The sequence below is a fragment of the Xyrauchen texanus genome, chromosome 17, assembly GCF_025860055.1.
Source record: "Xyrauchen texanus isolate HMW12.3.18 chromosome 17, RBS_HiC_50CHRs, whole genome shotgun sequence".
Lineage (NCBI taxonomy): Eukaryota > Metazoa > Chordata > Actinopteri > Cypriniformes > Catostomidae > Xyrauchen > Xyrauchen texanus.
Genome location: NC_068292.1, coordinates 44,830,918 through 44,852,586, shown reverse-complemented (window position 1 = coordinate 44,852,586; position 21,669 = coordinate 44,830,918). Strand labels below are relative to the sequence as shown.

The following is a 21,669-nucleotide window of genomic DNA, read 5'->3' as shown; positions in this document are numbered from 1 at the left end:
CGTGTGTGCGCGTGAGTGTGTTTGTGTGTGTTTGTGTGAGTGAGTGAGTGTGTGTGTTTGTTTGTGTGCGTGCGTGTAAGCGTGTGTGCGCGTGAGTGTGCGTGTGAGTGAGTGTGTTTGTGTGTGTGTGTGTGTTTGTGTGAGTGAGTGAGTGTGTGTGTTTGTGTGAGAGAGTGTGTTTGTTTGTGTGAATGAGTGTAAGCGTGTGTGCGTGTGAGTGTGCGTGCGTGCGAGTGCTTGAGTGTGCGTGTGTGTGTGCGTGAGTGTGTGTGTGCGTGAGTGCGTGAGTGTGTATACACCAATCAGCTACAACATTAAAAGCACCTGCCTAATATTGTGTAGCTCTTGATATTTGTAAAAAATAAAATAAAAAAACAAATGCTATAAAAAAAAAAAAAAACTCGAAACCAAATCGGACAAAAAGATTACATTTCTATGCACTTGACACATGTTTATAAACTAGATTAAAAAAAATCAATTTTTATTTTGATCACCGTATTTGTCAACAGCTCATTCGTGAGATTTAGTTTGCTTGTTTGTACACAAATAAATCTCTCTTCAAAGTTTGGCCAGAAGAAGGTATCTTAGACAGCTTTTAATGATGATGTCTACATTTTGGCACAGCATTAAGTGCACTTAAAAGACTGCATTAAAATGTGGTCTAGGTAGGCAGCTCACTAGGTTTCGAAACATTCTTCCGCCGCTAGTTTTGACCGTGAGGTATCTGTAGGTCACCGTGTCCTCACCTGTGACTGAATGATGCATGGCTGTATGTCAGCACTCCTCCACCGGGACTCTGGATGAGGACACACACACACACACACACACACACACACACACACACACACACACACACAATCAGGGTTTGTAGGAGAGAAAGAGATATTGTAGATTTACAAACAGCTTTTATTCTCCATGTTCCCTCACTTATTTTGTGTTCTATGGAAGAAAGTAAATCATTCCGGTTTGGGCTACATGAGGGTGAGTAAATGATGACAGAGCTTTCATTATGGGGCAATGAGATGTCTCGTCTCGTCACTTTGTGGGGTTCCTGAAAATCTGGCAACCTTTCCTGATGATCTGTGGGGTCATAGTCACCATCGCCCTCGCTGTCAACCTGCGGAGACTAACACCACATGACAGTCACATGACAGGAGTCGTATAGGTGCTTTAGCATAAACTATGAGAAGGAAAAGTATATTAAGTACACTTGCTGTGATATTCTATGCAAAGTGTGATTTAAGGGGGTCTGGGTATCTCAGCGAGTATTGATGCTGACTATCACTGCTGGAGTCGTGAGTTTGAATCCAGTGTGTGCTGAGAGACTCCAGACAGGTCTCCTTAGCAACCAAATTGGGCCGGTTGCTAGGGAGGGTAGAGTCACATGGGGTAACCAAATTGTCCCGGTTGCTAGGGAGGGTAGAGTCACATGGGGTAACCAAATTGGGCCAGTTGCTAGGGAGGGTAGAGTCACATTGGGTAACCAAATTGGCCCGGTTGGTAGGGAGGGTAGAGTCACATGGGGTAACCAAATTGGCCCGGTTGCTAGGGAGGGTAGAGTCACATGGGGTAACCAAATTGGCCCGGTTGCTAGGGAGGGTAGAGTCACATGGGGTAACCAAATTGGCCCGGTTGCTAGGGAGGGTAGAGTCACATGGGGTAACCAAATTGGCCCGGTTGCTAGGTTCTCTCAATGGGGCGTGTGGTGAGTTGTGTGTGGATCGTGGAGAGTAGCATGAGCCTCCACATGCTGTGAGTCTCCGCGGTGTCATGCACAACGAGTCACGTGATCAGATGCGCCGATTGACGGTCTCAGAAGCGGACGCAACTGAGAATCGTCCTCCGCCACCCAGATTGAGGCGAGTAACCGCGCCACCACAAGGACCTACTAAGTAGCGGTAATTGGGCGTTCCAGTGTGATTGAAGTGTTCAAATACTTTTTGGAGGCGTCTAATATACTGTAGCATTGAATACACGACTATAGGGACTTTGATGGAGAGTTTTGTTACACAACAGTGAAATCGGTTCAAATCGGTTTAATCATCATAAAGGAAACGGTTCAGTGCATTTGAACATATTTAAGGCGCTATTAACTTGCTCTAGGAGGGTTTCTGTATTTGGCCAGTGTACATACAGTACCTCTCACTCCACTCCTGTGACTGGATGGATGTGGAGAACTGAGCCCCACCTACTGCTGTTATGTATCCCAAGATCAGGTGTTTCTAAAAACAAAATGATGGAACGAGCATTTCACGAGCCACCTTACTGAGCCGTCCCGCGTGCCATACTACACGTGCGCAGGTTACTACACGATGTGCACGCGCGCGTCCCGTGCAGAAGGTGACATCGCGTCTTACTGGAGATGTCCCGGACAGTGTGTAAATGTGAGAGTTTGGACAATGTCGTGTCTGTCTCTGCCGCTCGTGTGCGCGTTGCTGTGCGCCTCTACATGCGTCGCGTTGTGTCCGCCGCGCTGCGAGTGCATGAACACGCGACATACAGTGCGCTGCGCGTCTGCTGCGCTCCGCCAGATACCTGCCGCGATACCGCGCGACGCGAGCCGCCTGATGATCACCGGAGACACGATTCACCGACTCGAGCACGGCGAGTTAAACGGACTGAAGAACGTCACCGACCTCGACCTGAGTAACAACGGGTAAGAAAACATACAGCATGCAATATTAGTAGATTTATTGGCAATTTTAGGGAAGACCGGGGCAAGTTGTCACACGTGTTGTAGTGTATTTTCGAGATCAAAACAAAACAAAATTATAATATGTCTATTTAAGCATTTCCACCGTTATTGCCCAGGAAAAAGTAGGAAAAAAAGATACAACATGTGTTGACCCCTTATGGGGCATGTTGTCACAATGGGAACTTGCCTTTAAATATCATATTATAGCATTTACACAACACAGTCCACGAAACAGCAAAAAATGTCAAAAGTAACACAAGAAAATCACAAAAATGAATTATGACTCGTCCCTCTATGAGGTTCCAGTGAGTCACTTCCAATGCAAGTCAATGGGGTTTAATCTGTACACATTAAAATACTGTTTCACAAGTATAAACACAAGACATAAACAATATGTGTGTTAACATGATTTTACTGTCATTAAATCACTTAATAACCACATCTGTGTGAAGATATAGACGATTATACAACTCCGTTGCCATGACGACGTAACGCTGTAAACGGACTGTAAATGTGACGTTTTAAAGAACTTTACCGCTCAAATAATCCATGAGATTTATCAGAAGAATTCATTTAAAGACATAAACAATATGATTTTACTGTCATTAAATCACGCACTGACCACAAAGACAATGTTACAACTTTGTTGCCATGACGACATTGTCAGCAAACCCTAAAGCGATCACAAAAAAAACAATTTAAAGAACTTTACCGCTCAAATAATCCATGAGATTTATCAGAAGAATTCATTTAAGTGCTTTTATAAAATATCACATTTCTGCCTTTAATAAACTCTCCAAAAATAAACCCCATTGACTTCCATTAGAAGTGTGAGGGGCTGTACACTAAAGCCTATTGGCTAGTTATAAAAATGGGAGGAGTCGTTCGACATGTCCCGCCCCCAGTTCCTGTTTCAGTAGGAAATACGTCAAAACAGCAAATTGAACAGCGCTCGACAAGTCAGCGACTTTAATTTCCACTCGTTCCTCCTTTAAATGTGTGTTCCAGTGAGTCACTTCCAATGCAAGTCAATGGGGTTTAATCTGTACACATTAAAATACTGTTTCACAAGTATAAACACAAGACATAAACAATATGTGTGTTAACATGATTTTACTGTCATTAAATCACTTAATAACCACATCTGTGTGAAGATAGAGATGATTATACAACTCCGTTGCCATGACGACGCAACACCATATACCCTAAAATGACTGTAAAAACAATGATTTACATATTTATTTATTTTTTTTTACAAAATTCACAGCTCAAATAATACACAAGCTTGAACAGAATAATTAATGTAAGTGCTTTTATAAAATTATAAGTGTCACATTTCTGACTTCAAAAATAAACCCCATTGACTTCCATTGTAAGTGTCTCACTGGAACACACATTTGTGCCTACGACAAGGAGGGACGAGTCGAAATACATTTTTTGTGACAGAAATGCTGTCGGTTGAGCTGAACTTGTGTTGAACCCGGAATATTCCTTTATTAAATTGCATAAAACTCTCGTCTATCCCAGGGGTCGGCAACCTTTTTGACCCGGACCCCCGGTCTATCCATTACAATCCGTATTGTTACTGTTTCAATAAGAGTTATGAAGTATGTACTTGCTGCCTTGACTCCTAAACTTTCTTTGCATTCTTTGTCAGAATCCTGGAAGTCGGATCTCGTGCGTTCTCTTCCATGCTCGTGCTTCGTTCTCTAGTCCTGAACAACAACAGTCTGGTTCTGATTCATCCAGAGGCGTTCTCTGTGCCCGGAAGTCCTCTGCAGGAGCTCAGCCTCAGGTCATCACTCTATAACTACAGCTCTCTGACCGACCTCGTAACCGCCCTACGCTGGGGTGACCTCTCAAACCTGCTGCTCCTCGACCTGTCGGGCAACCGCCTCGTTCTCTTACCCCCCGGCATGTTCTCTCCTCTGCCCAACCTGCAGCGTCTCTATCTGGGCAACAACTCTCTGCTGGGCATCTTCAACAGCACTTTCTCTGGTGCGGAGCAACTTCTGGAGCTGGATCTGACCAGAAACGCCTTTAGAGACATTAGCGGCGAGGGGCTCGGCGAGTTGGAGCGACTCGGCCGCGTCCGTCTGCTGTTGAGTCAGAATCCGTACGTGTGCGGTTGTGAGATGCAAGAGTTTGCGCGCTGGATAAACAGTTCAAAGGTCACGGTGGGTGATACGGATAGACTGTATTGCGATTTCCCCGCAGAGCAGCGCAACGTCTCTTTGCGGGACCTCGATGCACGTGCGCTGGGGTGTTTCGGTAAACCGGGCGAAGAGGTGGCTGACCTGTCCCTACAAACCTCCTATGTGTTCCTCGGATTGGTTCTAGGGTTTGTCGGAATGGTCTTCCTCTTTGTGGTCTACCTCAACCGACGGGGCATCAAGAAGTGGATCACAGACATATATGAAGCCTGTCGGGATGTTTTGGAGGGTTATCATTATCGTTACGAAATTGACTCGGACCCACGACTGGGACACGTCCAACAGACAAACAGCAAGCAGGGTCGACCGCGAACGGACGCGCGTCTGGGACGCATTCCCTCTGATACATGTATCACGCAGATTCCATCTGATGTTACATTATAACAGCACTGAAACAACTAGACAATCTAAGAACTGTTACGGTGCACTTGACACTTTTATATCCACGTTAAGGGGTTTTTAACGGCTAACGCTGAGACCGAAACTCTAGAGAGGGGTGGCTGATGTACTGCTAATAAACATGTTATATATATATATATACACTAGGGCTTCACTGGTAATCTATAAAATAGTCAGAGATTACAATTACAGCTTTTGCAATTATTTAATCGTGATTCCATCATTATGTGTACTCACAACATTTTCTAATGACATCATATTGTTTGTGCGTTGTGTGCATGAATGCCGAGGCAAATCTGATGCATATAAACTAGTTTTATGCATATCATTAATGCTCGCGGTCTATGTGATATCGCGCACAGTTGATTTAAAATGTGAAAAACGCTTTTTGTTTTACATGCACTTAAAATATTAAAGCAATTCAGGAAGTTGTTTTGATGCACGAATATGTCATGCATTATTATAGTCATTAATAAATGTAACAAATGCAAAATTACAATATCAAAGGAAATAATCGGCAATTATGCAAATATACATTTTGATGTCCTGTATGAAATCACCTATTTAGACGGCTGTCCCATTAAAACAGGATGTTTAGGAAACCTTATCCAAAGGCTTGCCCGTTTATCTTAAATAGCAGAAAGACTACATTTATATGCGCACACACTCTTATATTTATATACACTCACCTAAAGGATTATTAGGAACACCTGTTCAATTTCTCATTAATGCAATTATCTAATCAACCAATCACATGGCAGTTGCTTCAATGCATTTAGGGGTGTGGTCCTGGTCAAGACAATCTCCTGAGCTCCAAACTGAATGTCAGAATGGGAAAGAAAGGTGATTTAAGCCATTTTGAGCGTGGCATGGTTGTTGGTGCCAGACGGGCGGTCTGAGTATTTCACAATCTGCTCAGTTACTGGGATTTTCACGCACAACCATTTCTAGGGTTTACAAAGAATGGTGTGAAAAGGAAAAACATCCAGTATGCGGCAGTCCTGTGGGCTGAAAATGCCTTGTTGATGCTAGAGGTCAGAGGAGAATGGGCCGACTGATTCAAGCTGATAGAAGAGCAACTTTGCCTGAAATAACCACTCGTTACAACCGAGGTATGCAGCAAAGCATTTGTGAAGCCACAACACGCACAACCTTGAGGCGGATGGGCTACAACAGCAGAAGACCCCACCGGGTACCACTCATCTCCACTACAAATAGGAAAAAGAGGCTACAATTTGCAAGAGCTCACCAAAATTGGACAGTTGAAGACTGGAAAAATGTTGCCTGGTCTGATGAGTCTCGATTTCTGTTGAGACATTCAGATGATAGAGTCAGAATTTGGCGTAAACAGAATGAGAACATGGATCCATCATGCCTTGTTACCACTGTGCAGGCTGGTGGTGGTGGTGTAATGGTGTGGGGGGTGTTTTCTTGGCACACTTTAGGCCCCTTAGTGCCAATTGGGCATCGTTTAAATGCCACGGCCTACCTGAGCATTGTTTCTGACCATGTCCATCCCTTTATGGCCACCATGTACCCATCCTCTGATGGCTACTTCCAGCAGGATAATGCACCATGTCACAAAGCTGGAATCATTTCAAATTGGTTTCTTGAACATGACAATGAGTTCACTGTACTAAAATGGCCCCCACAGTCACCAGATCTCAACCCAATAGAGCATCTTTGGGATGTGGTGGAACGGGAGCTTCGTGCCCTGGATGTGCATCCCACAAATCTCCATCAACTGCAAGATGCTATCCTATCAATATGGGCCAACATTTCTAAAGAATGCTTTCAGCATCTTGTTGAATCAATGCCACGTAGAATTAAGGCAGTTCTGAAGGCGAAAGGGGGTCAAACACAGTATTAGTATGTGTTCCTAATAATCCTTTAGGTGAGTGTATGTGTGCACCACTAGACATTTCAAATGAAAGAGCGAGTCGTTGTCCTGACAAACTTTCTAGAATGTATCAGCAGACGTGTAGATGCACTGAATGACTTCTCATGTGTATCAAACACAATTTGACTCAATTACAGTTGCATTATATTTCACTGGGTTGAAACGCTCACGTTATTTGGTGCGGCCCACCACATCCGCTGCTACACGCCGTTATGGCTCATCTCGCCGCGGCTTGAGGAAAGCAGGGCGATGGAGGGGGTGTGCAGGGGAAAATGGGGCACAATGAAGGATTTTGATGTTCCCTCAGAGCACATCGTGAACGTCTGTGTGTGCATTTGTGCTCGCTGGAGCAGTGAACTAATGAGTGTAATTGATCAACACCGGACAGCACTTATTCATCAGTGTCTCTGCTTGTGGCATTAAAAATAGTCCAAACAAAAGAGATCTATTGCTCTTTTTTTTGGCATGCTTAGAATAGGAATAACATTCTTATTTTAGTTTGTAATGATACATTTACCTTCAGGGCTCCCACATAAAAAATCTGGGAATTCTGGGAATTTTACAAATGTGATTTCCAGGCCTGGAAAAGCCACGGAAATTCATTGGTCAAAAGAAATACATATATCAATATGGCTCATTCCACAGATAATGTACACGTATTTATTTTCAGAAATGCACATTTACATTTACATTTTCTATTTTGTTCCATATTCGATACATCTCTATTAAACCACCACAAACATGTTTTCCCATTTCAGCTGCTAATATGATTAAAAATGCATGACGTTAATGTTATGTGTGTAAACCCTCTTACTGACATTTGCCCATTTACCTGCGACACACTGTAAAATCACCTCTAGATGCGTATAAAATAACCTATAGATAGCGCTGCATGTCATTAATGCAAATATGAATAATCGATACTAGATCGAGAAAACCTGGTGAAAGTGAAACTGAAGTGTGTTGTTGAGTTTGTGCATGAGATGTTTGTTTTAGAGCTATAACGAAGCATGAATGACATTTATAATATGAATTAAATATACATTCTTTACTACTGATGAGCCTTTAATTCACACACTTCATGGAATAACTTTATTTATTGTGTTTAACAATGGCTACAACTTTACCATAAAACAACAAGGAACATAATTCAGACTATACTCTACTTTATATACATACAGTAAACACACTGGAGGCCATATGTTTGGATTAATGTACAGATTTTACTCCTATGGAAATAAATTGGTACTTTAATTCACTAAAGTGGCATTAAACTGATCACAAATTAAATTCAGAACATCACTGATGTATAAAACAGCTGCATCACTCAAACACCTCATCCTCCAGTAATCAGGATCAATTCATCATTTGATTCTAGAAAATCACTTTATATCAAACACAGCTGAAAGATATTTGCTTCATTAAATGAAGGTTAACGTTGTTGTTTTTGAGTTGCACAGTGTGCAATAGACTGGCATGTCTTGAGGTCATTATGAGGTCAAACATGGCAAAAAAAGAAACAGATTTCTCTAGAAACTCATCAATCATTGTTTAGAGGAATGAAGCGATACGATGCTGGAAATTGCCCAAGAACTGCCGATTTCACACAAAGGTGTAACTACAGTCCTCAAAGACAAGCACAACTGTCTCTAACAAGGACAGGAAGAGATGTGGAAGATGTGCAACTAAACAAGAGGAGAAGTACATCAGAGTCTCTGGTTTGAGAAATAGACGCCTCACATGTCCTCCGCTGACAGCTTCATTGAATTCTACCCGCTCAACACCAGTTTCATGTACAACAGTAAAGAGAAGACTCTTATGGGAAGAACTGCAAAGAAAAAGACACTTTTGAAACAGAAGAACTAAAAGAAAAGGTTCGAGTGGGCAAAGAAACACAGATATTGGACAACAGATAATTGGAAAAGAGTGTTACGGATCTTCACCCCATTGAGCTTCTGTGGGATCAGATAGACTGTAATGGTGTGTGAGAAGTGCCCGACAAGACAGACACATCTATGGGAAGTGCTACAGGAAGTGTGGGGTGAAAGGTCACCGGAGTATCTGGACAAATTGACCGCTAGAATAACAAGGATATGCAGAGCTGTCATGAACTCTTTGAAGTAGTTTAAGAAGATTTTTTAAAAATTATAATAGTAATTTTTCACATTATTAATGTCAAACTTTAAACTGTGATCCGTTGAATGCAACTTTGGTGAAGTTTTACTATCCTTATGGGGACATTTGAACCCCACAAAGTGATAAATACACACACACACATACACACATTTACACACACACACACACACACACACACACACTCACACACACGCGCACTCACACACATTACACACTCACACACACACACGCACTCACACACACACGCACTCTCGCACACTCACACACGCACTCACACACACACGCACTCTCACACACACACTCGTACTCGCACGCGCACACACACTCACAAACACACACGCGCACTATCACACACACACACACACGCGCACTATCACACTCACACACACACGCACTCTCACACACACGCGCACTCTCACACTCACATGCACTCTCACACACACGCACTCTCACACTCACACACGCACTCTCACACTCACACACACACACACACGCACTCTCACACTCACACACACACACACACGCGCACTATCACACTCACACACACACACACACGCGCACTATCACACTCACACACACACGCACTCTCACACTCACAAACACACGCACTCTCACACTCACACACACACGCACTCTCACACTCACACACACACACACACGCGCACTATCACACTCACACACACACACACACGCGCACTATCACACTCACACACACACGCACTCTCACACTCACACACACACACACACACGCACTCTCACACTCACACACACACACACACGCGCACTATCACACTCACACACACGCACTCTCACACTCACACACACACACACACACACGCACTCTCACACTCACACACACACGCACTCTCACACTCACACACGCACTCTCACACTCACACACACACACTCACACGCACTCTCACACTCACAAACACACGCACTCTCACACACACGCACACACACACGCACTCTCACACTCACACACACACACACACGCACTCTCACACTCACACACACACGCACTCTCACACTCACACACACACACACACACGCACTCTCACACTCACACACGCACTCTCACACTCACACACACACACACACGCGCACTATCACACTCACACACACACGCACTCTCACACTCACACACACACGCACTCTCACACTCACACACACACTCACACGCACTCTCACACTCACAAACACACGCACTCTCACACACACGCACACACACACACGTGCACACATGTTGTGTTTCCATGTTTTATGGGGACTTTCCATAGACATAATGGTTTTTATACTGTACAAACTTTATATTCTATCCCCTAAACCTAACCCTACCCCTAAACCTAACCCTCACAGAAAACTTTCTGCATTTTTACATTTTCAAAAAACATAATTTAGTATGATTTATAAGCTGTTTTCCTCATGGGGACTCGCACAAAATGTCCCCACAAGGTCAAAAATTTCGGGTTTTACTATCCTTATGGGGACATTTGGTCCCCACAAAGTGATAAATACACGCTCACTCTCACACACACACACACACACGCACTCTCACACTCACACACACGCACTCTCACACTCACACACACACACACACGCACACTCACACACACACATGCACTCTCACACTCACACACTCTCACAGTATGTTGGTATTATTATATCTTGTAATCTCTGCAGCTCATATCAACTAATGTCAATGAAAAATCTGATAATTCTTTCCAAGTTCTGTCAGACTAGAGACAGTGACCTCTAGGGGGGGTTAAAGTAATATCGTGTAGATATACATGTGACGTGCACAGAACGGGGGCAGCAGGGGCGCGAGACAGTGTTGTAAGTGGGGACGGTTGCAAAATTCATTAAACTGTAATAAAAATCATTATTTAACATCATTTTGCAATTTCTTTATTTTATGTGTGCACAGTGTCTTCACTTTAACTGTCTAAAGATGAAGACTAGTAAAAGGAAAAACATATTTTCAAGTAACAACAATGTTTTGGTTAATTATTACAATACATTTGAGATACCTGTCTATTGAAAGATGTAATTAGTAGTTAGTAATTAAATAGTTTTTAGAGTAATTTACACAAGACTGGTTATGACGAGCTTTTCCATCAATGTTGTCATAGTGGACAGTTGCAACAGTCGCTACACTGACAGTCATGATAAAACTTGCTATGCTAGCTTGACACGATAGCCTTGACCAGGGATGGACTGGGAAGAGAAATCGACCCGGGATTTTACACGGCGACTGGCCCAAAAGTTGTTGAGCAGGAGGGGCGTTCGCTGTCCTTTTCTGCATATCGCGGTGCCGTTTTGTGGTCCGTTCTGTATAGCGCAACGGCTCATTTTAGCTTATCGCCGCCCATTCGGTCCGACCCACCGGCCCACTCAGTCCTCCCGATGGCCATTCCACCACTGATCGGCCCCAAAGTGCATCGGCCCACCGGGAAAATGCCCGGTATGCCAGATTACCAGTCCAGCCCTGGCCTTGACACGTGGTAGCGATGCCTTTTAGAAGCTAAGAAAACACTGATTAAAGTGATATGACTTTATAATGCTTCAAAACAGTTTATACATCATGACAAAAACTCGAGCAAATGACAGAAATTACAATTTTTAACTTAAAAAGTATTTTTTTTTGCCGAAGGAATGGTCACACGTGGCTGCTTTCTTCCAGAAAGGAGGAGGGGCTAACTGAGCATGCGCAGTAGAAGTACCATCACTCTAGCTCATTCCTGATTGGAGGAATAAACCATGTTGCAACACTTGAGCGCTCCCCTATTCTATAAATAAACAAATCTCTATTGTGATTGGGGTCTTTTACCCCTGGAGGGGGCTTAAACCCTGTTGTACCCTACTGCAATCTCTGCCAGTCCTGTCAACTAATGCCAATGAAAGAAATAATCATAATTAAAAGCAGTCAAAAGGTATTCTACTGGTTTATTTTTCATTAACATGTACTAAAAAATCGCGGGGACATGTTATAATGTACGTTCAAGTGTCTGGAGGATTTCAGGCGCACATCCGTTTAGAGCCGTGACGTCACTGCTTACCTGTCAGGTGGGCGCTCGATATACCTGTAGCCGCAGGTAAAACACAATACACGGCAGGACTCACCAACCGATTCTGAAACGGCGTGTTTTCGCGACGAAATCTCAACATTTCACTCGTTTCCGGTCCACGAATCCAAGCGAAGATCGATGAGGTGGACGACATCAGGCGTCCGAGGGAAATATTTCACGCTCGTGTGACTTCCGCGATCTCGCGCTCAAAACACCGAAGATTTCGTCCGATCCTATGCGGTAAGTGTCGGATTCTCCGGCGAACATCTGCAGTTGGACGATCACGGCCGATCGATTCTGTTAGGGACGTTAGACTAGTTCAATCGTGTAGTTGGTCTAAGGTGGTTTTCAAAGGCGTGCCACCATAAACAATCCTCTGAAGTCGATTAATGGTTTTTAATAGCCTTAATGACTATCCGGTGATAAGATGAATAAACCCTCTAATCTAATGTTATACAGGTAAGACAAAGTACCGTTTGCATAATGGGAGGACATCGGTTTAAACCCTCAATTAAGAGCTTTAACAGGCCTGCATAATGTCAGCAACCTCCATATTACTGATATATGTGCCAAAACACTAATGCAACATATACTAGAAACCACATATTCAGGATTCAACGAATGCACCATTAAAACACTAAAGCACTCCTCTAAATATTGGCGGGGATGTCGGTGTTTACGGTGGTTTTGGCAGCGCGTGAACCAGACTTCAATCAGGTCTTGGTATTTTCGATTGCTTAATGAGAATTGGTGACCAGATTCAGAGAGAGCACATCTGAAGTCACGTGCATTTTCAATGCATGCTAACGTTTGATGATTGGGTAATGCAACGATGTTTACTTGTGATGTAGTGTTTTATTATAGTCTTATAATGGCTATGCTGCTACAACTGATGCTCACGTTTGCTAGACTTGCATACATAAACGGCCTCTCTGTCTATGCTACAGATGCACATCAGCTGACTCATGCATGTAGACATGGTATGCATGTGTCCGTTGCAACATATGATAAAGTGCTGATGGTAAACAGTGCATTTCACTATTTGAATATAGTCCACTTGATGGTTGTCATTGCATGGGTTGGAGTCGAGGAAGTAACTGTGCATTGGATGTACAACGGGGAATTCTTTGATGCATTGGTTTGCCCCAAAATGAACAAACCCGTGTGCTTTTCTTTCTTCCGAAATTCGATTTTGGCTTTTTTTTGGAGTGTTGATCGACACTCGGGGAAAAAGCACAACGTAAGCAAGAATTTTAAAGTAATCCAGAAGCGTTTGGTGAGGAACGGACTGATATTTAAGTAGTTATTCACTGGACATATTCCCCTCTGACGTGCAAGGACCAATGCTGTTTGGCTCCAATGACAGCTTATTTTAATTGAACGCAAGCGTTAAAGACATTGACTGAGATTCAGTGCACGGGTCATAGCGACTAATTGCATGTAGTGCAAATTTGCACCGTTTTTATATGAGACATAATTCTTGTCTTTTGTCGAAAATGTCCTTTTAAATGCAGTGTTTCATTATGGCATACACGTGCATTTTAGTCAGTTTTACACTGACAAATATGGCATATTTGCATTGGCAATAATGTGCAAAATGACAAAAACGTGCATCAAATTGTATTGCACCAAATGTAATTAATTTGATTAAAAAAAAATATATATTATAACCTTTAAAATGTACGATTTACCAACCTGAGCTCCTGAAATAACAGCATTTAACCTGTTGATATGCAATCCCCACACGCGGTAGTGACGTCACTTTAATTAATGTAGGAGCAGGAAATGTGTGTCTTTTATTTTGTCTGTTCACTTCCTAGAAGTTGGCTTGTCACATGGGTATAGGTGGGTATTTATCTGACTATATTTCCTGTTTGTAGCATGTTGGATAGGGGGTGATTAGCTGGGAATGCTCACTTTTTGTTGACCGTTTCTATGTCGTTTGTATGACCACATTTATCATTTACATTTATGCATTTGGCCGACGCTTTTATCCAAAGTGACTTACAGTGCCCTTATTACAGGGACAATCCCCCCGGAGCAACCTGGAGTTAAGTGTCTTACTCAAGGACACAATGGTGGTGACTGTGGTGATCGAACCAGCAACCTTCTGATTACCGTTTATGTGCTTTAGCCCACAACGCCAACACCACCTGTTAGGGTTATCATCATCTGTTGTTATTTGTTTTGGATTATTTTAAATATCTCTTAATAAATCACCATGATCATAAACGCATCAGGACGAGTCACAGATTGTGGCTATAATTAATGTTAACAAATGATACATCTATTCAAAGGTCAAAGGGTTCAACATTGATATCCGATCTCTGTTTCACGATAGCAATCCTCCAGAAACAGCAATTGAGTTATTTGTGCAGGAGTACAAATGAAAACATGCAATATCAAAACGGGACTTTTATTATGAAAACACGCAATATCAAAACGGGACTTTTATTATGAAAACATGCGATATCAAAACGGGACTTTTATTATGAAAACATGCGCTATCAAAACGGGACTTTTATTATGAAAACATGCGCTATCAAAACGGGACTTTTATTATGAAAACATGCAATATCAAAACGGGACTTTTCTTATGAAAACATGCGATATCAAAACGGGACTTTTATTATGAAAACATGCGATATCGAAACGGGACTTTTATTATGAAAACATGCGCTATCAAAACGGGACTTTTATTATGAAAACACGATCGCCAGATCAATCCAGTTCAACACACTTGGTTCAATCGTCCATGACAAGCGTTCATTAAAAACATCCAATCGCACTTTTTGTCCATAAAAGTGATAAATGTGAGAAATATTGATATATTCTCCATTGTTTACATGAGATCTCTCCTGAAAGAATTACCCTTCGTCATCGTTCTTCATCAAACTGCAATCTGAGCAGCATTCATGTTGTAAAACTGTTTATGATCTCATAAACAAAACCAGCCCGTCTCCAAAGTCTATTTATAAAAATGCGGCGTAGTTTTATTCATAATAGTCGAGCAGTGCCGTCAGATTTAGTGTCGTCATGAGAGGCGGAGCTTAATTTCACTCTGAACACTTCCAGAGATTTTACAGAGATTTAAAGCTGCAGGAACTCATTTATTATTAAATCATCTTCAGATTTGAAGCGAAACTTCTTTAGACTCGTGACTTTGAGGACATTGTATTTCTGGGTCGTCTTGACACTTTTATTATTGTTTATTTAGACTATAAGTACATGTTCAGTACAAAATATTTCCATTACTATAAACTTCAGCTTCTCTAACTTTAAAAAATAACAACATATATTAATACTGAAATGTGTGAAATAAAGCCCAAAGTGTCTTCTTTCAAAAGAGACCACAACTGTGTCCAAACTCCAAAGAGTCCCGTGAATACAACCATTTAAGTGCAGGCCGTTTTTACGGTTTGTGCTCAAAAAGGGGGCGTTCATCTGCTTATTGGCTTGATCGTCTGTGCAGATGTAAGATGTAATATTTCATTTATGTTGTGGATATTTTATAGACTGTTTGTACGTTCCTGCAGGTCCTGAATGTGGCGAGTTATGCCTGGCCACAGCACGGCAACACATCACAAGATGCGTCCTCACATCTCGAGCCGTTCGAAGGCTGATGGCTACAGGCAAAGCCGCACCTACTCAAGGGACAGCATCGCCACGCAAGACGCCTACAAAGAGCACTATAGCGAGCAGCCTCGCAGCGTAGATGCACAATTCCCCCGTAAAACCCACCTTTACTACGCCAGTGGCCGAGCCTCGGAAACCCTGGGCTTCATACCGGGCTCTGCAGACTCGCCGCAGGGCACTCAAGCCTGTGGATCTTGCGCCTCCCTTGGCTTGAGCGGTTGTAAAGCTCTACTGTGTTGCATTCTCACCTGTGGGCTCTACGGGTCTCGCAAACCTTGTCTGCCGCCCAACGAGAGCTCCACTGATAACCCGCTGAAAGTTGAGCCAGAGCCACGGAAGCCCAACGGTCTGGCGCTGTCCAACCCAACATGTGGCGTTGAACCCAGCAAGCCGAGGCAGTTGCCCAGCTCTGGCAGCTTCAGGTATGTCGACGTCTTCATCGGCGGGAAAAAGGTGGACTACCCTGACAACTCGGAGGCACCGCCACGACGCTCCAAGATGGCGGTGAAGGGCGACAACCAGAGGCCAATCAGCAACACCAGCATCTACTCAAGAGAGGACTTGGATCTCGATGACCTGGATGACGGTGGCACCGATATCGACTCGCTGATCACCAAAAAGCTTCTGGAACTTTATAAAATGCACCAGATCGAGCAGCTGGCCAAGTGCACGTCCGAATTGTCGTTCTCTCGTAAAACCAACGAGATCAGCGACCTGATCAACAGCATCGCTCAGGACTATAACTTAGAAGAGCAGGAAGCCGAGTGTCGGTTGGTGCACGGCGTCATACGCATCAGCACCCGCCATAAGTCCTCTAAAGGTTACAAAAGCAAAGACTATAAATCTCAGGATGCGATGCCTCATGCCAACGGTAGGAGGGATGGAACGCTGCCTGACAGCGGCAATGAGACCATGACTTTAACCTTTAGTGATGGTAAGACGTCTTCAGTCGTTTTCTTGATAAGAGTTGGTTAAGTGTCCATAGTGCATGACTGAAGTTTGAATGCTCACTGACACGCTTTCATTTCCCTCGAAGGGGAACACGAGATGCAGGTGTCGGAATCGACAACCTCAGATCTGCTCGCCCGAAATATTAAATATGAAATGAGAGGCCACAGCCGGAAAAGTAAGTGTCAAAGTTTTTGGTTTTCCACGTAACCCCTGTATATGCATCACGCCTTTGGCCAAAGGATTTACGTATTGTGTTCCCCGGGAATCGAACCCACAACCGTTGCTAGTGTTGCTATGATGTTCCAGTTACAGTGACAGGTTCTCATTTCACCCCACTGTTGGTCTAGTTTACTGCCACCCCGCGGTGCCACGTTAACCCCTTCTTGGGGTATAAACGGTGTAGAATGGTACCCTCAGAATGGGGTATTCTTTTGCTCCGCTGCCCTACTGTAATAGTACAATTTCCAAACATTTTCTCACTTTCTGCCTTTGATTTGCCCTCTAAAGAATAATGCCCTCGCCCGCCCATACCCTCTTTGTAAACTGGGAGGCCTAAAGGTTTTGATGGTCTCATCTCGTACATAAACGTTTTTGAGGAGCATTTGTTTGCCTCCGAGCAGTTTATCCAGTATCGGGTCATATATACCCATCCGCACATAATGGGGGGGGGTGCTCTCATCATGTACTATAATTAGTTTTAAACCAAACGGGGGTTTGGGTATCTCAGCGAGTATTGCCGCTGACTGTCACACCTGGAGTCGTGAGTTTGAATCTCAGGGCGTGCTGAGTGACTCCAGCCAGGTCTCCTTAGCAACCAAATTGGCCCGGTTGCTAGGTAGGGTAGAGTCACATGGGGTAACCTCCTCGTGGTCGCTATAATGTGGTTCTCGCTCTCGGTGGGTCATGTGGTGAGTGACTCCAGTCGGGTCTCCTTAGCAACCAAATTGGCCCGGTTGCTAGGTAGGGTAGAGTCACATGGGGTAACCTCCTCGTGGTCGCTATAATGTGGTTCTCGCTCTCGGTGGGTCATGTGGTGAGTTGTGAGTTGTGCGCGGATACCGTCAATCCGTGCATCACATGGCCTGTTGAGTGCGTTGCCACGGAAACGAAGTGCGTGGGGAGGCTTCACGCTATTCTCCGTGGTAACGTGCTCAACAAGTCACGTGATAAGATGTGCAGATTGACGGTCTCAGACGCGGAGGCAACTGAAATTTGGCTAATTGGTTGATATCGTGCGACTGCACTCGTTTGAATTCCTACGACTGTCTGACGGTCTCGCATTTCTGTGTTGTCGTGCAATGCAATCTTTGGATGCTGGAGATGTGTCTTTATGTGAAGATGCATGACTGGAGTGAGATGCAAAAGTGATTTACTCACCGTCATGTAGTTCCAAAACCTTTGGGGTGACTTTCCTCTGTGGAACACAAGATGGGACATTTCTCATACAGTCGTACGGGTTTAGAATAACATTTCAGTTGCGTTGGTTTTTATTTGATCAATAATTGGCCAATAAATATCGGTAGCAGATTTTTAAAATGCATTTGCATTTAATGCATAAAAAGTGCAATTATCAAAATGTTCTTTTCCTCCACAGATTTTTACTCCAGCTCAGCCACGGATTCATCAGGAGCGCCATTATTGTGCTAACACCGCCAGCTGTTTCCTCTCCGTTACTCATGCCTACTTGGTGTTCTCTCTGTCCGTGTGCTCATCTCAGTGAAAGCCGTGATTATGCCGAGGAGACTCTGAACTTGTCTGCAAACTGTTGTGTTGTTTTCCTATAGAGTGTGTATGTTAAACATGGGAGCCTGTTGCAAATAAATGTTGGTTGACTTGATGGTTTCCTTCCTGCTGCCCTCGACAGAAGCCATATGGATCGTTACACAAGGGACCTGAAGTGTCCTGACCAATCATTGCCATCTGGTATTTCCTCAAGTGTTTGTTTTGATTTTACTTTGGAAGAAGAGTCACAACATTCGACCTATATGTGGTGATGTATCTAGTATGTTTGGTTTAAGCACTGATTAATGGCGTCAATAGGACGCTCTGGTGTTGCTATAGATCCGACTGCTTTACTGTGGAAGCCCGTCCTGCACGTGTCAACTCAGAACTGTTTTCGTTTTTAATACAAATGTAATGCAATTACTTGTACTGCTCACTTTATGACAAGACACCCATATCTTTTATTGTGGAATTTTTATCAATGATTTGAAATGCTTTGTAAAGATGTTTTTGTTGTTTTTTTTTTATCAAAATAAAAGGGAAATTACCCTGTTTTTTTCTCTTCTTTTTATCCATCCATCTTCAACCGCTTATCCGAAGTCGGGTCGCGGGGGCAGCAGCTCCAGCAGGGGGCCCCAAACTTCCCTATCCCGTGCCACATTAACCAGCTCTGTCTGGGGGACCCTGAGGCGTTCCCAGGCCAGTGTGGTGATGTAATCTCTCCACCTAATCCTGGGTCTTCCCCGACGCCTCCTCCCAGCTGGACGTGCCTGAAACACCTCCCTAGGGAGGCGGCCAGGGGGCATCCTTACCAGATGCCCAAACCACCTCAACTGACTCCTTTCGACGCAAAGGAGCAGCGGCTCTACACCGACCTCCTCACGGATGACTGAGCTCCTCACCCTATCTCTAAGGGAGAAGCCCGCCACCCTTCTGAGGAAGCCCATTTCGGCCGCTTGTACTCACGACCTAGTTCTTTCGGTCATGACCCCGCCTTCATGACCATAGGTGAGTGTAGGAACGGAAATTGACCGGTAGATCAAGAGCTTTGCCTTCCGGCTCATCTCTCTTTTCATGACAACGGTGCGATAGAGCGAGTGCAATACCGCCCCCGCTGCCCCGATTCTCCGGCCGACCTCCCGCTCCATTGTCCCCTCACTCGTGAACAAGACCCCGAGGTACTCGAACTCCTTCACTTGGGGCAATACCTCCTTCCCTACCTGGAGTACGCACTCCATCGGTTTCCTGCAGAGAATCATGGCCTTCTTTTTTCTTCTAATCATTATTTGTAAACGGTACCTGCGTTATTTTGTATTTGATGTAGCGTGGGTGTCACATTTTAGAACACAATTGTAGCTGCATTGGATAAAACATTTACACTTGTACATGTTAACCATAGAAAGTCTCTCTCTCTCTCTCTCTCTCTCTCTCTCTCTCTCCTGTGCATTATTCTTCTCGGAAGGCTGCATCGGTGTCTCCTCCCTCTGCTTCCCTCAGGTCTCTGTGCTGTGAACTTGTTTGTCTGGTTAGACAGAAGAAAGGAAATAATATCCGACTGTTTCTTGGCGTTACGTTGCGGAGGAGGGGCAAAACGCCAGTGAAAAATCCCCTAGCTAATGTCCTCTTTATGACACCATGCGGCCTGTCGTCACGCTAGCTACTCTGTGTTTTGCTTTCAGGATATGCCAAATATATCTTCTAGTGATTTAATGGAAGATATCCAAGATATACTTTCTGTCAGACATGTTTACCAAACATCATTCTCAGAACTGACTCTCTTTTAGCATAAGTGATTTTTTTAAGTAGTTGCGCTTTGCATTTTCCTTCGCCAACAAAACATTTCACATTAATTTCGTTGTGTGTAAGAGCACGATGGTAAAACGGTCTTTGAATGTCTGAACTCTCTCTCCGCATCACGTATGATCACTCCGGTTCATTCTGTTGCATCTGTATTTGGGTTATCTGGTATTTTTCTCCATGTGAAACTAGCGAAGCAGTAATGGGCCACCATACAGTTCTTGTATCTGAGGTGTAGTTCATGGACAGCCCATTCTGTATATTCTTAAAAATTTTAACCAAACGGGAGGTTTGGGTATCTCGGCAAGTATTGACGCTGACTATCACACCTGGAGTCGTGAGTTTGACTGAGTGACACCAGTCAGGTCTCCTTAGCAACCAAATTGGCCCGGTTGCTAAGGGAGGGTAGAGTCACATGGGGTAACCTCCTCGTGGTCGCTATAATGTGGTTCTCGCTCTCGGTGGGTCATGTGGTGAGTTGTGAGTTGTGCGTGGATACCGTCAATCCGTGCATCACGTGGATTGTTGAGTGCGTTGCCGCGGAAACGTAGTGCGTGGGGAGGCTTCACGCTATTCTCCGTGGTAACGCGCTCAACAAGTCACGTGATAAGATGCGCGGATTGACGGCCTCTGATGTGGAGGCAACTGAGATTCGTCCTCCGCCACCCGGATCGAGGCGAGTCACTGCGCCACCGTGACGACTTGGAGCGCATTGGGAATTGGGCGTTACAAATTGGGGAGAGAAAAAAATTATAAAGTTTTTTAACCAAACTATTAAACCACTTCAGTGTAGAGGTGGACGATATATTGGTTTTACCGCTGAATCGTGCCGATAGTTGCTTTTTGGAACTTTCGTTATCGGCAAAAATCTATGCGATAGTTGCCGATTAGTTTTTACAGCATTCCGGCATTTCAAAATAAGAGTCCGCGGTGTGTTTCGGGCTTGTTTCTACTTAAAAGTCGCGTGTTATGCAGCAGATCTATTTTTCTGGTTATTTTAAGGATTTTGGTTGAACAATAAACTGCATCTGGGATTTTAGCAACACACTCTCAAATCGTCAGGATTCGTACAACTTTCATAAATTTGGCTAATTGGTATGATATTGTGCGACTGCACTCGCTTGAATTCCTACGACTTTCACTACAGCTAAC

The 21,669-nt window shown here is 43.9% G+C and overlaps 2 protein-coding genes across 2 annotated transcripts; both read left to right on the top strand.

The window, feature by feature from the left end:
• Nucleotides 1–2,399: 2,399 nt before the first annotated feature.
• tpbgl (trophoblast glycoprotein-like) lies at nucleotides 2,400–5,292 on the top strand. The gene is made up of 2 exons (XM_052146545.1): nucleotides 2,400–2,656; nucleotides 4,353–5,292. Exons 1-2 carry the CDS (start codon nucleotides 2,400–2,402, stop codon nucleotides 5,290–5,292), a joined length of 1,197 nt encoding a protein of 398 aa, XP_052002505.1.
• A 7,123-nt stretch (nucleotides 5,293–12,415) lies between these two features.
• On the top strand, nucleotides 12,416–19,260 carry LOC127658065 (keratinocyte differentiation factor 1-like). The gene is made up of 4 exons (XM_052147161.1): nucleotides 12,416–12,651; nucleotides 15,948–16,981; nucleotides 17,084–17,173; nucleotides 18,593–19,260. Exons 2-4 carry the CDS (start codon nucleotides 15,955–15,957, stop codon nucleotides 18,643–18,645), a joined length of 1,170 nt encoding a protein of 389 aa, XP_052003121.1. The 5' UTR covers nucleotides 12,416–12,651; nucleotides 15,948–15,954; the 3' UTR covers nucleotides 18,646–19,260.
• Nucleotides 19,261–21,669: the final 2,409 nt, after the last annotated feature.